Below are 15789 nucleotides of genomic sequence, written 5' to 3' on the forward strand. Positions count from 1 at the left end.
AACTCAAATGCAAGGAGTAGGGATTTCTTTTTATACGATCACTAATGTATTTGTGCTAGTAAAGGAATTCTTGTCCTACCCAGCACCAAGAGGCTTCCTTGTAAAATAGCATCAGACGCAAATCCTAAAATAAACTGCATGAGAAATATTGAAGAACAGACACAAAAGTGGACTGGAATAAAAAAAAGCCTTCACTGCAGTCAGTCACTAGTGTCCATCTGAGGAAAGAACATTCTGAGGTCTGAATAAAATATGTTACACTTAATGTGCTCCGATTTTTTCCCTGTACTATATCTTACTTGGCTACTCTGACTTTCATCAGCTGTATATTTTACTGTCCTATACACTTTCTCCTAGATATTGCTCAATTGAGATGAGGAAGAGCTGTTCAAACATGGAACCCTCCGATGCTTTCTATTTTATTCTGTTTTTCCTTCAGTCTCCACAATTGTGCATCTTTTCCATCATACTTTCCTTCTTGTTTTTCCAAATCTTCTGATTTCTCAGTTAACAGCTGCTTTGCTTTGTACGAGGACAATTCAGACACACAGTGCTGGTACAGAGCAATGCTATTGTTAGTTTTTCTATATTATTGACAGCAACATTTATATTTGCTGCAGAATCTAAAAGCCACAATAAAGCTGGGTCCCATTGTGCTAGGTGCAGTATAAACATAATAAAGGACAGTTCTAGCCCCAAGGGCTTACAATCTAGTATCTAGTGGATTCCACCTTTATGTGAGAAATTAGTTTCCCAACGCCCAAATTTATAGTACTTAACCTGTGGTGATAGGACAATACTATGCCCAAATTATCGTGGCACAGAAACCAATAGCAAGGGATTGACAGAAGGAAACAAGCTAATTAACAAGAGAAAGAAGCTCCTCTTCAGAAGTTAAACAGCTTAGCTATAACCACTACCTCAGCAATACTCTCTGACCCTGCTAGGACAAAGACTGAACACAGGTCTGCATAACGGTGTGAAGTAGGCAAGTGAGCAAGCTAACAATTGTGTATTTCAATAATATATTCAGTGGCATACATTAGTATGCCCTGAGATGATAAAAGATAGAGGGAAATAAGACACACACACAAAGAAATGCACATGACTTGTTGCAAGCTTAGTCAAAGTACAAAACAGACATCAAGAACGTTTCCAAAGCACATTAATTATACACAAAAAAATAAAGACAATACCCCCATTCAATTACACTTTCTTTCTGCCATCTGTGCTGTAATCTTTTCTCAATTCACCAATACATAGATACCATTTGGCTGTAGTTAATCACATTTAATCCTTTGGAACTTGCACTTTTTGTACTATTACATTTAGCAATGAGGAATGCTCTTACTCAAAATTGTTTTTGTGACCTAGTTAAAGAGTAAATACCCTCGTAGTCTTAAAACAAAAAATGTCAGAGGACAATCTGGATATCACTGCTTAATAGCAGTTTAGACAGTTGTAATTTCTCCATATGCTTTTACTAGGAGATAGGCAGAGATGGCCAGAGGTGGCCAAAGTTCTAATGGGTATTATCTTTAATCCCAGCCCTATGCCTGGTATCCAACAGGTCCTGAAGATGACTTTCTGGTGTATTCACAGGAATCCTATAGTAAATCTCATGTAGACCTCTTGCTTCCAGCAAATCCTTGGCTATCTTTTGCTCTGTCCTTTCCACGTTACTTTTAACTCATCTGTTGTATATTTGGTAGACTTAGCCATGTGATTATAAATGGTAACTACTGAATACCACAGGCCCAAATTCAACTCTACTGTAAACGGTCCCAAGTCCTACTTTGTGGACATAAATAGGACTTGTGTAGGACCTGAGCTGCCCTTCTGGAGAGAGCTGAATATCACCCTTTATTGGCCTGTCTTCACTAGACAATTACACCAAGTTGGAACAAAACCTTACTTATCATGAACTGGCCACAACTTTGCTGTTATTATCAAGAGTGACAAATCATATTCAGCACTGTATCAGCTGGTCATGGGTAAAGCCTGGCTTCAGTAGGCAGCTAACTAATCCCAGTTAAGCATATGTTTTCATGTTAGCCAAGGTGCACGTCTTTTATCTTATGGATACTGCAGGCAAACCTTTCAAAAGGGCCTAAGTGACTCAGGACCTTTATGCATTTTGGACAATTTTTTCAAGGGCTTAATTGGGACTTCTGAAAGTATGTTTACTCTGAAAACAAGGCTATTCTTATTTTTGTGAATTACATAGCCTATTTATAACCCACCTAAAACTTTAAAATACACTGTAAGAAAGTCAATAGTCTAAACTGTTTCTCTTTGTGCTGTTGTAACCGATAGGTTCACTTAACCAGGAGATTTTCAATGATCTAGAATTCAAAAAAGAATCTTACAAAAAGTGGAAACTAGGTCAAATTATAAAGGATGAATATAAACAAACAACACAAGTATGTCGGGACAAAATTAGAAAGGGCAAGGCACAAAATGAGATCAAACTAGCTAGAGCAGATGGCCCACGGGCCGCTTTCGGCCCATCAGACATTTTCATCCAGCCCTCGAGCTCTCGCCGGGGAGTTGGATCAGGGGCGCTTCCCAGCCCCCGACTCACAATTCCCTTGATGAGCACCATCTTCAGGCACGCATAACCACACGGCGCAGGCATGACTTCACTGCACTGTTTCCAGGATCAAAACCCCGCCCTTATGTGGTAGTCCCTCCTGCCCCATGCAGCAGTGCACCCAATCCCTTCCCAGTTTCCTATGGCTCCATCCTCGAGAGCCTCGAAATCACCCAGGGGCTGGATCTGTCTCAGCTAGGGTGCCGCGGTAGTGCCTGGTACAACCACCTTGTTGTCACTGCTGACAGGCCCCCTAGGAGTCCCCGGTACTGCCCCTGTAGCATCCCTTCCCCACCCCCCCACTTCGGTAACATCCCTTATAGAACCCACCCCCCCATGCTACATCCCATAGACTCCCCCTGCCCCATTGGGCATTCATGGCCCACCATACAATTTCAATACCCAGATGCGGCCCTCAGGCCAAAAGGTTTGCCCACCCCTGAGCTAGAGACATAAAGAGTAACAAGAAAACATTCTAGAAATACATTAAAAGCAAGAGGAAGACAAAGGACAGGGTACGCCTGTACTTGGTGGGGGGAGGGGGGATGAATAACAGAAAATGTGGAAATGGCTGAGGTGTTTAATGACTACTTTGTTTTGGTTTTCATCAAGAAGGTAGGTGGCAATTGGACAACTAACATAGTGAATGCCAGTGAAAATGAGGTAGGATCAGAGGCTAAAATAGGAAAAGAACAAGTTAAAAATTAGACAAGTTGGAGGTCTTCAGGTCACCGGGCCTGATGAAATGCATCCTAGAATACTCAAGGAGCTGACTGAGAAGATATCTGAGCCATTAACAATTATCTTTGAAAAGTCATGGAAGATGGAAGAGATTCCAGAAGACTGGAAAACACAGTGCCCATCTATAAAAAGGGAAATAAGGAGAACCCAGGGAATTACAGACCAATCAGCTTAACTTCTGTAACCAGAAATATAATGGAGCAAATAATTAAGCAATCAATTTGCAAACATCTTGAACATAATGAGGTGATAAGTAACAGTCAGCATGGATTTGTTAAGAAGAAATCGTGTCAAACCAACCTCAACCTGATAGCTTTCTTTGACAGGGTAACAAGCCTTGTGGATAAGGGGTGTGGACGTAGAGAAAGAACTGACAGGAATTTGTAGGGGATCTTAATGCATGACAGTCTCTGTTAGCAAGAGTTAGGCTAACAGTAACCCTAATAATGCGAGATTTGTAGAAGCGAGGATTGTGTGAGAATTTGTTTCAACCTTGTGTAGATAATAGGAAATGTAGACTGGAGTCTCTTAAGTGAGAAAAACAAGATATCAGGATGACCTATGTATAAACAAAACAGTTGTTGCTTATTATTGTCTGTATCAAAAATATAAATACTGCTGTAATTGTTTACCTGTTGAGAGACCTGTCTAGGAAGAGGAGACCCTATCTCCTAGTGCACTCTCTCCCTGCTGTAGCTGCTAAACAGAATAAAGTATCTGACTTTGCTGTACCCAAACAAATAAGTGAGAACTAAGTTTTTCTCCAACAGGGGGAAGCAGTAGACGTGGTATATCTTGATTTTAGTAAAGCTTTTGATACTGTCTCACATTACCTTCTCATAAACAAACTAGGGAAATGCAACCTAGATGGAGCTACTATAAAGTGGGTGCATAACTGGTTGAAAAAACATTCCCAAAGAGTAGTTATCAGTGGTTCCGAATCATGCTGGAAGGACATAATGAGTGGGGTCCTGCAGGGATCAGTTCTGGGTCCAGTTCTGTTCAATATCTTCATCAGTGATTTAGATAATGGCATAGAGAGCACACTTATAAAGTCTGCGGATGATACCAAGCTGGAAGGGGTTGCAAGTGCTTTGGAGGATAGGATTAAAATTCAAAATGATCTGTACAAACTGGAGAAATGGTCTGAAGTAAATAGGATGAAATTCAATAAGGACAAATGCAAAGAACTCCATTTAGGAAAGAACAATCAGTTGCACACATACAAAATGGGGAATAACTGCCTAGGAAGGAGTACTGCGGAAAGGGATCTGGGGCTCATAGTGGACCACAAGCTAAATGAAAGTCAAGAGTGTAACAGTGTTGCAAAAGAAGTGAACATCATTCTGGGCTGTATTAGCAGGAGTGTTGTAAGCAAGACACGAGAAGTAATTCTTTCGCTCTACTCCACACTGACTAGACCTCAACTGGAGTATTGTGTCTGGTTCGGGGGCCCACATTTAAGGAAAGATGTGGACAAATTGGAGAAAGTCCATAGAAGAGCAACAAAAATGATTAAAGGTCTAGAAACCACGACCTATGAGGGAAGATTGAAAAAACTGGGTTTGTTTAGTCCGAAAAAGAGAAGACAAAGAGGGGATGTGATAGCAGTTTTCAAGTACATAAAAGGCTGTAACACGGAGGAGGGAGAAGAACTGTTCTTCTTAAGCTCTGAGGATAGGACAAGAAGCAATGGGCTTAAAGCAAGGGAGGTTTAAGCTGGACATTAGGAAAAACTTCCTAATTGTCAGGGTGGTTAAGCATTAGAATAAATTGCCTAGGGAGGTTGTCGACTGTCCATCACTGGAGATTTTTAAGAGCAGGTTAGATAAAACACCTGTCAGGGATGGTCTAGATAATACTTAGTCCTGCCATGAGTGCAGGGGACTGGACTACATGACCTCTCAAGGTCCCTTCCATTCCTATGATTCTATAATCAAAAGAACAAGAAACATAATTCAAGCACACACTTACATGGAAGATGCACCTTGCTGTAAAATGGAGCCAGGAATCTGAAGATAAATGTTACTAAATGGATTTTCTTCTAGCCTCACAGCTTTCTTGAGAGGAAAGAAAGGTGTTATGCCACTATCAGCCATCGGCCAAGAGAGTGCTTTTAAAGAGAAGTGAAAACATTGATAATTTGTATTCTAAAATACATTTAGGTCAGCCTGAAATCTACTGAGACAATGTCTGGCTCTACAGATCTAAGTTCTGTTTTTGGATTGGTTGCTGACTCATCGCATAACTTTGGACAAGTCACTTAATTTTTCAATAATGCAGTTTACCTTTCAGAAACATTACATCTATTTTACGTCATCAGGGCAATAAAACTGACAGCTTGATTTTCAGAGGGCCTAAGCAGCAACAGTTCTTATTGAAATTAATGAGAGAAGTCAGTATGAACCTCTTCTATATATCAGGCTGTTAATGCCTGTATAGCATTTTGCAATCCTAAAAAGTGCTATAAAACTGAAAATTACTATTAAATTAATGAACAGGTCCCTGTGTCTGATCAGGAGCAGTTATTTTCTCTGAGGCATTAGAGACAACATAAAACACAATGGAACCTCCAAGTCAATTTCACATATGTGCTGATGGATACTATAGATTAAGTATTTGTGATTGCTTGGAAGCCCATTCGCCTCAAATTTAGGTGTGCATTTCTGATCAAACTCTGTGAGGCCAATGGATATAAACAGAATTGTTTTTAAACAGCTGAATTTTCAAAATAAGTAAGTGTAGGAGTAAATTTCAATATGAAAGGAAGAGCTAGGATACCAGCTAATCAGGATTTCTTTCTGAATGCACTAACAGAACAATTTACCATTAGATTGTCATTCTTAAATAGCTGAATAATTGGCTTAAAGCAGAACTGAGTGTAACAGATAGAAACCTGGGCGTCATGGCTTCTGAGTAAGATGCATGGAAAACTGAAGTAGATTGGTGAAATCACAAAGGAACAAGATTATTGTAAACTAGATTTGTTGTATCTGGAGAAACTGTGATTAAGGACATGTGATAGACTACATCTGGCTGGTCTGATATCAATTCATTTAAATAACTGGTCTTGTAGATTTAATATTTAAATTGGTAAGTTTCTATATCCTGAGTCATACCATATGTAAAGTGTCTTTCTCCCTCTGTATGATAATGAAGTACTGCATAAGTTTAGATCCGTTAGCTCCAGAAAAGAAAATATTAACCCACAGCAAGTAAGAAGTTGGTGTATTCAAGAGTGACTGGAAGAAAGAACGAGCATTTACAAAGAACCTTTTCAAAGATAAGAAGGAAGATGGGGAATAATTAATTCCGTACTAAAGAGGTACATGAAGAGACAATGGCCTCACATTTGTACATTTCAGAGTTGGAAGAGAAATGTAATCATTTGACACTGGTCTTATCGAGTGTTGTCATCAGATCCTCAAATATAAAGCTGTTCTTTAGGAGAACAAAAGTACACGCCCTGTAAACTGAATGGGGATGACCAACACGTTGTTCTGGGACATGTTTCATACCTCTCTAGGATACAGAACTAAGCCAATCTTTGAACTGTGGGGCAGACAGATTAATGTTTTTGCAGAGCCATAGGCATGGGCTACACTAGCGGTGTGGTTCAAACTAAGATATGAAACTTCAGCTACGCTATTCATGTAGCTGAAGTCAAAGTATCTTAGTTCGACTTACCTGGCCATCCTCACGGCGGAAAGTCGACTAATGCGGCTCCCCCGTCGACGCCGCTTACTCCTCCTGCCGAGGTAGAGTACGGGCACCGATTCGTGGATCAATTTATTGCATCCAGACGAGACACGATAAATCGATCCCCGATACACTGAACACTACCCGACAATCCAGCAAATAGTATAGACGTACACATAGATAATATTTTCAATACTCTAACATATGGGTATAGCTTCTATATCAATATCTTTAGCTATAGTTTAAAGCAGTTTTTGTCACTATCTTTATACTATTCTTTTCTGTTACTGTAGTTTACCAATAACATCTGATTATACTTAAGAAATCTTTACTTGACTTTGGACTTCTACTAACTGTGTATTTACTAATACATACTTCTGAGAGAAACTATATCTGACCTCAGAGAAGACAGATGGAAGTAACCAATGTCCTCACTATAAAGTCGGAGCAGGTTGTGATCAACCTCCAATTGTGAGGGCCCAATTCATAATGTGGGGAGAATCAAATGACCTGAACAACACCAGACACTGTTATAACGAACATGGGTTCCAATCCTACAGTCAAGCAGGTGGAACCTCCATTCAGTCTTACACTGTTGAATTAAAAACTACTGTTGTGTTAGGTTTTGTTGCTCAAACCATATTCCTAGTAGGTCTAGTTAGTTATTTTCAAACTATTTTTAAATTTCACACTACAAATCTCAGTTTTTACAGAACTTTCCATTACTTTGTAACTAAAATCCATTTAGTTTTGATTACTCCAATTTAAATGCAATATTCAATATTCATTTTATTTTCTACCTTCACAATTTTAAATTCCCCTAGGAGTCAAATCATTCCACATCTCTGTCAAATTTAATCTGAATGTTGAAAGGTAATTTGGACAAATATGTAGGCTCAACTAAAGCCCATCCAAGAACTGAAATCCCAGAGATAATTTTCCATCAGCTGTCACTGACTATTTAAATCATTTTGTTCATTTCACAGAATCAATATGCCATGTTTATAAAGGTCAACAAGAAAATGTCAATATGCATTATTCATCCCTATTTACTGCACTACACTCATATCAAATAACTACTGGAAAATTAGCAAAATGGAGGAAGAGGGAAGCAAAGTCATTTCAGACTCTGTTTTAGAAATTCAGGTTTCTTTGACAATGATTGCGATTGATATTTGCATCGTACTGGCCTATATTTATAACATGTTTCATTTCAACGGGTTCCAAACTGTTTAGAATCTAATCTGCTGCTTCTGCCAGGGTCAGGGGCTGGCATTTTCCTCCCTCCTCCTCTGCCCATCTCTGCAGGGGTGATCCTTTCCCTGCTGCTCCTGGGAGTGGAGGTAGCTGGGTTCTCACTTCCTCTGCATTCCAACAATCTATTGCTCTGTTAGTTTAAATGTTAAACTGGCCCTTATGTCCAGAGCCTCATTGGTTAATAGGAGCAGGATGTGACTCTATTGGACACTGATTGCTGTTTATTGGAAGGGTCTTGCAGTGTACCTAATGCCTCTAGATGATCCTTAATTACTCAAGGGTTCCTTCCATAACCTCTCAAAAGGCAGGGGACCCACACATGCGAGGTTTGTTAACCAAAAGTAAGGCTCTATAGTGATATATTCACTAGTGGTACATTCATCTATCAGATGTAACATTCCAAAATATTCTTCTGCACAGGCATTAAATAGAGTCATAGATTAATAAGAGATCGATAATCAACCTACTTTCCAGTAAACACCTGTCCACATTCCATACAAGTCAGTACAGTTCTGTTCAACAGCACAGTGCTTAAGGACAAGAAAACTGTAGGTCATAACAGAGATACAGAGAACTAATTGGGGAATTATTATGATGACGACGACATTAACTCTTGTGAGGGCCAATATTACCTTCCAGTGATGTCTCCAACTCCAAGAGTGGTGATGACATGCTCCAGAGAGAGTTGGGACAAGCTCTCCTCTTTTGAAAGGAGATCTGTTGCATATGTGGTTGTTGCAGATGAAGTAGTGGCAGAATCAGAGTGAAGATGGAAGGCTAAAGATCTGCTCTAAGGATGTAGATAGGCAATTAAGTTTGGTTTGCTTATTTTTGACCCATCCACATTATGAAGGGGCATTTTCATTTTGTTGTTTTTTTGGCACTGTGACTGCATTACAAACCTCCACAAGCACAGGCAGAGGACAAAAGGGAGACAGTCAAAGACCAAAACTCAGTTTGAAATAGCAACTAACGGTATGTCTACACTGTAACAAAAGATTTGCAGCACGGCCGCGACAGCCTTGGGCTGATGAGATGCCTGGGCTGCTGGGCTATACTACTGCAGTGTAGACATTTAGGCTTGGGCTGAAGCGTGGGCTTTGAGACCCCATGAGGGGGGAGTGTTTTAGAGCCTGGGCTCCAGCCCGAGCGTGAATGCGTGCACTGTTATTTTCAGTCAGCTGACTCAGGCTGAGACTCAGTGTGGTGGGTTTTTAATTGCAGTGTAGACATAGCCTGAACTATTGTTAAGGTGGCTTAGATGATAATGGTGAATGTATCTCAGGACTACGGGAGATGCTTTACTACTGGAGACAAAGACAGAAAGTTCTTTTGATTGAAGTAGATACAAGTTTTCTACATTAGTCAGAAATGTTTTCACACCAATTTGTGGTGCAGGGAAGAAGGGAAAAAAAGAGCGTGATAAGATTTTTTTTTCTCCATCCCTTTTCACATCTCAGACACTTTTCAGGCTCGCTGACCTGTAAAGCAGCAGAGCAGTACATCAAAGAAACCTATTCATAGTCTGAAACTGATAAGAGCTTGTGCCGTAAACAGAATCTGTGTGAACAGCAACATTTTAGGGCAAATTTTATTCCCAATATTGTCCTTGAAAATAAATTAAATATATTTTTAAGAGACTGAAAAAGTATTTGTATTTGGCTAACACCACCAAACCACAACCAAGGGTAATGCCAATCTGGACCTCTGAAACACATGCCTTCATGGTCAAGGATATTTTCCTGCATTAAAAAAATATGTATCCTATTTAAAAGCTGAAAGGGTGTATCGATCTGTGACATATTAAATATGGCAACCTACGTATCCAAGAATTACTGGAAAAGTTGAAAGAAATGAAGGGAAACAGTCAACTTTTAACATCAGTTACGTTTTCCAACTTTTATTACCTTACCTTGCACGTGCTGCTTCCACTGCCAGTGCCAATAGGTTGCCTTGACCTGTGGCAGCACATTCTGTTAGAGCAGTGAGACACTGCTGGGCTACTGCTTCATTTCTGCTAGCTTTTACCTTAGATGAAGGAGAGAAAAATCCTCAGTTTAAGTAAGCAACTATAAGGCAATCAGGAATTCCAATATGAGCCTGGTAAGGTTCCCCTAGTCGAAGATGCCTGTATTGGAATCAAATACGAATACAGCTATCATCACTATGTTGAAGGTCAGTATGTTGAAGGTTGCAAGACCAGTACTTGGAAACATCTTCTGGTTCTGAAAGTATTTATTTATACAAGTAAGCCGACTCAGTAACTTTGCAACAGTATTTTTAATGTGATTTTAAATATACTGTACTATAAAGCAGCTAGAGAATAAGGCTTTTAGTGGTGTCATCTGAAAGCGGCAATCCCAAGATGATTCGAAGCAATGATTCCTAGCTCTAACGTTAGGGAGAGATACCACAGTAATGATGGAATGCAAGTGAGTGGAAGGCAACATGGTAAGAACATCTCTCTCTGACTCAGGTATTTCCCAGGTGCTATCACTTTTGTATTTAGGCACTGACAATACGGTTTAAAAACACCCAATGTCTTCCTAATTATCTCAGTCAGAAATGAATGCCCTGCACTGTATTATAGCTTGACATTCCAGCTTTCACATACATGTTATATATCACAACATTTGCTTCTGATCCCCGCATTCCATGAAATTTTGGATCCTACATCAACAAAAGCAAAACGGTGTTTCTGGCACTATTCCAGGCATGAATACAATAGATAAATCTCAGAGTAGCATAATTTTCAACCCCTGATAGGTGCTGTAACATGAAAACTTCCAAGAGAAACAATAATACACTCACTTTTGAGTACTCCCTTATTATGCAATAACTATAAAGGTTACCCAGCACAGATCAACAGAAGTCAGATATTTCGAAGAGGGGGACAACATATAATTAATTATGCTTTCTGCCTGCCCTTCCTCTCCTTGCCACAATACCACTTTGAGGCTATGTTAAACGTAGTTCTACATTTTCTAGATTTTTCTCCTGTTGGTGTCAGAGATTTACTGTTTATAGTTTATTTTGTAATGTGTAAGTATTAAACAAATTCTGTTAAGGCAAAAGATTTGCATTATCAGGTACATCAAGCTAGGCTCCTAAGTACATATGTAGGCACATATAAATATAGACAAAGGGAGCCTGCCTGGGTTCTCAGCATTTCTGAAAAATCTGGCTACATCTGTAGATGCCTCTCTGCGGACTTAGGAGCCTAACATTAGGCACTCACTTAAGAAAATCTTGGCCAAATATTCAGAGTCACATTTTTAGGGGGATCTCCTTAGAAGCGCTTACAAAAAGTTTTCTATGGGCAGAACCTTTGTCTGACTACAATGTGAATAACTACGCAGGTGTGTGTATGTGTAAACTTATGCTCTACTAGATAAGATGGATACAAAGGAAGCTTAATGAAAAATTTGCTCTAAATGTCTAAAGTAAAACAATAAAAGGAACAGAAAGTTAAAATTGTAAAGAGTTAAGGCTGGCACACTTTGAAAATGTTCCACAGATAAGAGTAAGAAACAAGATTAAGAAAGCATCATTACCTTTAGAATAATATGCTGAATAGCCCAAAAAGTGAGGGGGGGAAAAATATTCAGAAATAGGAGACTTTCCTCTGACGTCCATGGGGTTTGGATCAGGCCCATGTTATTTATTTTAAATTTATTTTACTTGGTCTTTTCACTCTCACGAGGTCCAGCACATTTTCCTTAAACCTTTGTTAGTGTTTGTATTGAACTATTGTCTCAAAACCCCATTGTGCTAGGTGCTGTATACACACCACAAAAAGTAGGTCCCTTCCCCAGAGAGCTTACAATCTAGGTAAAGCTTTGTTAAAATGCTTGATTAATAATGGAGCTGGACAAACATAACCTGCCTGCACTATTTGTAGGTTTTCCCACAATTCAGTCTCCATGCACTTCACTAGTCGCCTGCAAAACATCTACTCCTCGGTGCGGAGACTACTAATTATACCAAACTGAATTTTTTCTTTTGTCATCTTGACGAATATCCAGCAGAGATCATGATCAGACTAAACTAATTTGTGTGTGTCTGAGGGAGGATTTGAACCCAAGAATCCAATGGTAAAAGGCTCAAAAATCCATTACTGTACATTGTTTCCTTCTTGCTGGAAAGAGCCATGGTTTAATTTAAATGCAGTTTAATTTTGTTTAATCTAACTAAATGAGAACAACAACAACAAGCAAAATGGAAAGAATCTAGATTTCAGGAATCAGCCTCAGGGGAAAAATTGAAGAGCTACAGACGGTCTCTAAATTGCTGAATTCAAGAACAGTTCTGGCGCTCTTAAAAATGCATTTTTTTTTGGCAAATAGAAAACTCATGAAGAAAATTTAACACAGAACTACTTAAAATACAACAAGAATTTGCATTTTCAAAAAAGTAACACCTACCTTTTCAAGCTTCTCAATCTGCTTGGCTCGGACGGAACTGTTATCAATAGCCAAAACTTCAACCGTCTCTTCTTTTTCTAACTGGTACTTGTTTACTCCAACAATTACTTCAGAACCTGTTGATTTCCCATACAAAGGTCAAGAATTTAGACTATTTTCAAAACTGCTGAGCTTTTGGAAAGGTTACAGTATTTTATATAGCTAGATAAGTGATTGTTTGATGTTTTAAATGCAATACTATGTTTTTCAGGCAGTCCTACATTCCAAAGCATTTAAAACGTCTCTCTCAAGAAAAGTTTTAAGTTTACACTTGTCACACTTTATTATGAAGAGATGATCAAATGTAAGAATATTTGACTTTGTTTTTTATGCTGAAAAGTGACATGTAAAAATGGCATGTTCTTTCTTCTTAAATCTATGTGCAGTCAAAATCATATCTACTTGCTTCACTAACTATTTTTAATGACACGGGGTCGTATGTAAGACATGGGAGATAACTGTTTTACTCTACTCAACACTAGTGAGACCCTAGCTGGAGTACAAGGTCCAGTTTTGGGCACCACACTTTAAAAAAGGTTAGAACAAACTGGAGAGAGTTCAACAACAAAATGGAGAGCAAAAAATGAGGAGGAGAGATTGAAAGAACTGGGCATGTTTAGTCTAAAAAAAGAGAAGATTGAAGGGGCATCTGGTAACAGTCTTCAGAGGTAAAGGTTGTTGTAAAGAGGACAGTAATCCATTTTTCTTCAAGTCCACTGAAGTAAGACAAGAAGCAATCTTAGCTTGCAGCAAGATTTAGGATTTAGCTGTTGGGAAAATCTTTTTAACTATGAAGGACAGTTAAGCACTGAGCAGCTTAGCTGGGTTTGTGGAGATATTGGAGGTGTTTAAGAACAGATTAGACCAGGGGTGGGCAAACTACGGCCCATGAGCAGTTTTAAGCCAGCCTGCGAACCACATCCCACTCTGGCACTCCAGCCAGGGTGCTGGGTCGGGGCTGCATCAAGCAGCTTGGCCCTGCTCTGGTGCACCGGCCAGGGACCGCTCCTACATGCGCCAATGGGAGCTGTAGGGGCCGTGCCTGTGGATAGAGGCAGTGTGCAGAGCTGCCTGGCCACGTCTTCGCATAGGAGCCGGAAAAGGGACATGCCACTGTTTCCCTCCTGCACCCCAAACCTCTCATTCCCAGCCCCACCCCACAGCCCACATCCTAGCTGGAACCTGCACCCCTTCTCGCACCCATGCCCCAGTCCTGATCCCCCTCCCGCCCTCCGAACCACTTGGTCCTAGCCCAGAGCACTCTCCTACACCCCAAACTCCTCATCCCCAGCCCCACCCGAGTCCTCACCCCCATCCCTCACCCCAACCCCAATTTTGTAAGCATTCAATTTCTATTCCCCGATGTAGCCCTCGGGCCAAAAAGTTTGCCCGCCCCTGGGCTAGACAAACATTTGTCTGCCGGAGATGGTCTTGGTCTATTTAAACCTGCCTCAATATGGGGAAATGCACTAGATGACCTCATGAGGTCCCTTCCAGCACTACATTTCTATGATGCTATTAATTCATACTGGTATTTGCAAGTAATGTGTGGCAATGCAAGGTCACAAGTTCACCACATCCTTCGGATGATGTTGCCAACTTCTATATCAGGGGTGGTCAAACTTACTGACCGTCCAAGCCGCACAGGACAGTCTTCAGAAGTTCGAGAGCCGAGGCACCCTCCCCCCCTGCTCCAGTCTGGTAGGTGGAATGGGGGGGAGGGGAAGGAGGGGCTCTGCAAGCCACATTTTAATGGTAAAAGAGCCGCCATGTGGCTTGCGAGCCATTTTGGCCACTCCTGTTCTATATACATCTTAAATTACTACTGAGCAGAAGTTCTCAGACTGTAGCTCACACTGCATGTGAACACTTTCTGGGGGTCCATAAGATTATAGAATCAAAGACTATCAGGGTTGGAAGGGACCTCCAGGAGGTCTAGCCCAACCTCCTGCTCAAAGCAGGACCAATCCCCAACTAAATAATCCCAGCCAGGGTTTTATCAAGCCTGACCTTAAAAATCTCTATAGAAGGATGCTAGATTTTGCCTGCAAAACTTGTGCACTTATGAAGACTTTGACCAATTTTAGTACATAGACACATATGATTTTTCAAAATCGGAAAAAGGATGGGAGCACTGGATGGCTAAGTATGATGGGTGTGGAAACTTTCATCTCTAAATCAGAGTCCTAGTCCTTGACAAATAATATGAAGAACCTTTAACTCTCAGTCAGTTTCCTCAAAAACTACAATGTATGACCAAACAATTTAACATTCTAAAAGAACGTTAAATTAAACATTCTATTTTTAGCTGACTGGAGTTTTATAACAGGTTGTGTTTCCAAAGTCTATTAACATTAACTGCCTCACATTGACTAAAGGAATATAACCACCATTTAAAAATAAATTCACCTTGGGAGGAAAAAAAGACACAGAACTCCTGTTTGTTGTTCCTTAGTACTTTGAATTAAAGAGCTCCTTTAAATGTACTTTCTAAATACAAGCGATCATATAATAAAGCTCCTTTATTTGGTGGTTTCTGCATCTTTTCTTTTATATATATATATTTGAAATAAGGTCAAGAGGTTAGACATACAACAAAGAGCTGGATCTTACTTCAACCCAAGTCAATGGGAGCTTGGCCATTGTTATAAGAGAACAAGAGTTGCTCAGGACTCAGATAGAAATTTTGCCAAGCACATTCATTAATGGCATCTGCTGATGGTTATATTTTTACTCAATAGCTATGATCTGAAGATACACTATTACAGAACTCAGGCAAGTTCATTGCTAATCATTGTAGGATATTCCTTCACCATGTAGTCTAAAGTTTTGTATAACCTAGTTTTAAATATGTCAAGCAATTTGGCTTCCACCACTTCCTGTGGGAGACTATTTCACAGACTAATAGACCCTTCTCAGGAAGTTTTCACTGATATTTAACCATTATGCCTAGTCTAAGAAGTGAAAATTAATTAAAACCCTGTTTAAAGCTCAGATCTCCAAACAAAAATGTAACATTTTAAAACGGTGTACCTC

General features: G+C 39.9%; 1 protein-coding gene across 1 annotated transcript in view; it reads right to left on the minus strand.

Annotated features, from left to right (window-relative positions):
* The window catches only part of MMUT (methylmalonyl-CoA mutase), a 35931-nt gene that overhangs the window by 5283 nt on the left and 14859 nt on the right, over positions 1-15789 (minus strand). Inside the window, exons 8-9 of the mRNA XM_050948775.1 lie at positions 12715-12830; positions 10203-10318 (exon numbers count right to left, since the gene is read on the minus strand). Coding sequence (XP_050804732.1) covers positions 10203-10318; positions 12715-12830 — 232 coding nt within the window. The remainder of the gene's footprint in view (positions 1-10202; positions 10319-12714; positions 12831-15789) is intronic.

Source organism: Gopherus flavomarginatus, chromosome 4 (genome assembly GCF_025201925.1).
Source record: "Gopherus flavomarginatus isolate rGopFla2 chromosome 4, rGopFla2.mat.asm, whole genome shotgun sequence".
Taxonomy (NCBI): domain Eukaryota; kingdom Metazoa; phylum Chordata; order Testudines; family Testudinidae; genus Gopherus; species Gopherus flavomarginatus.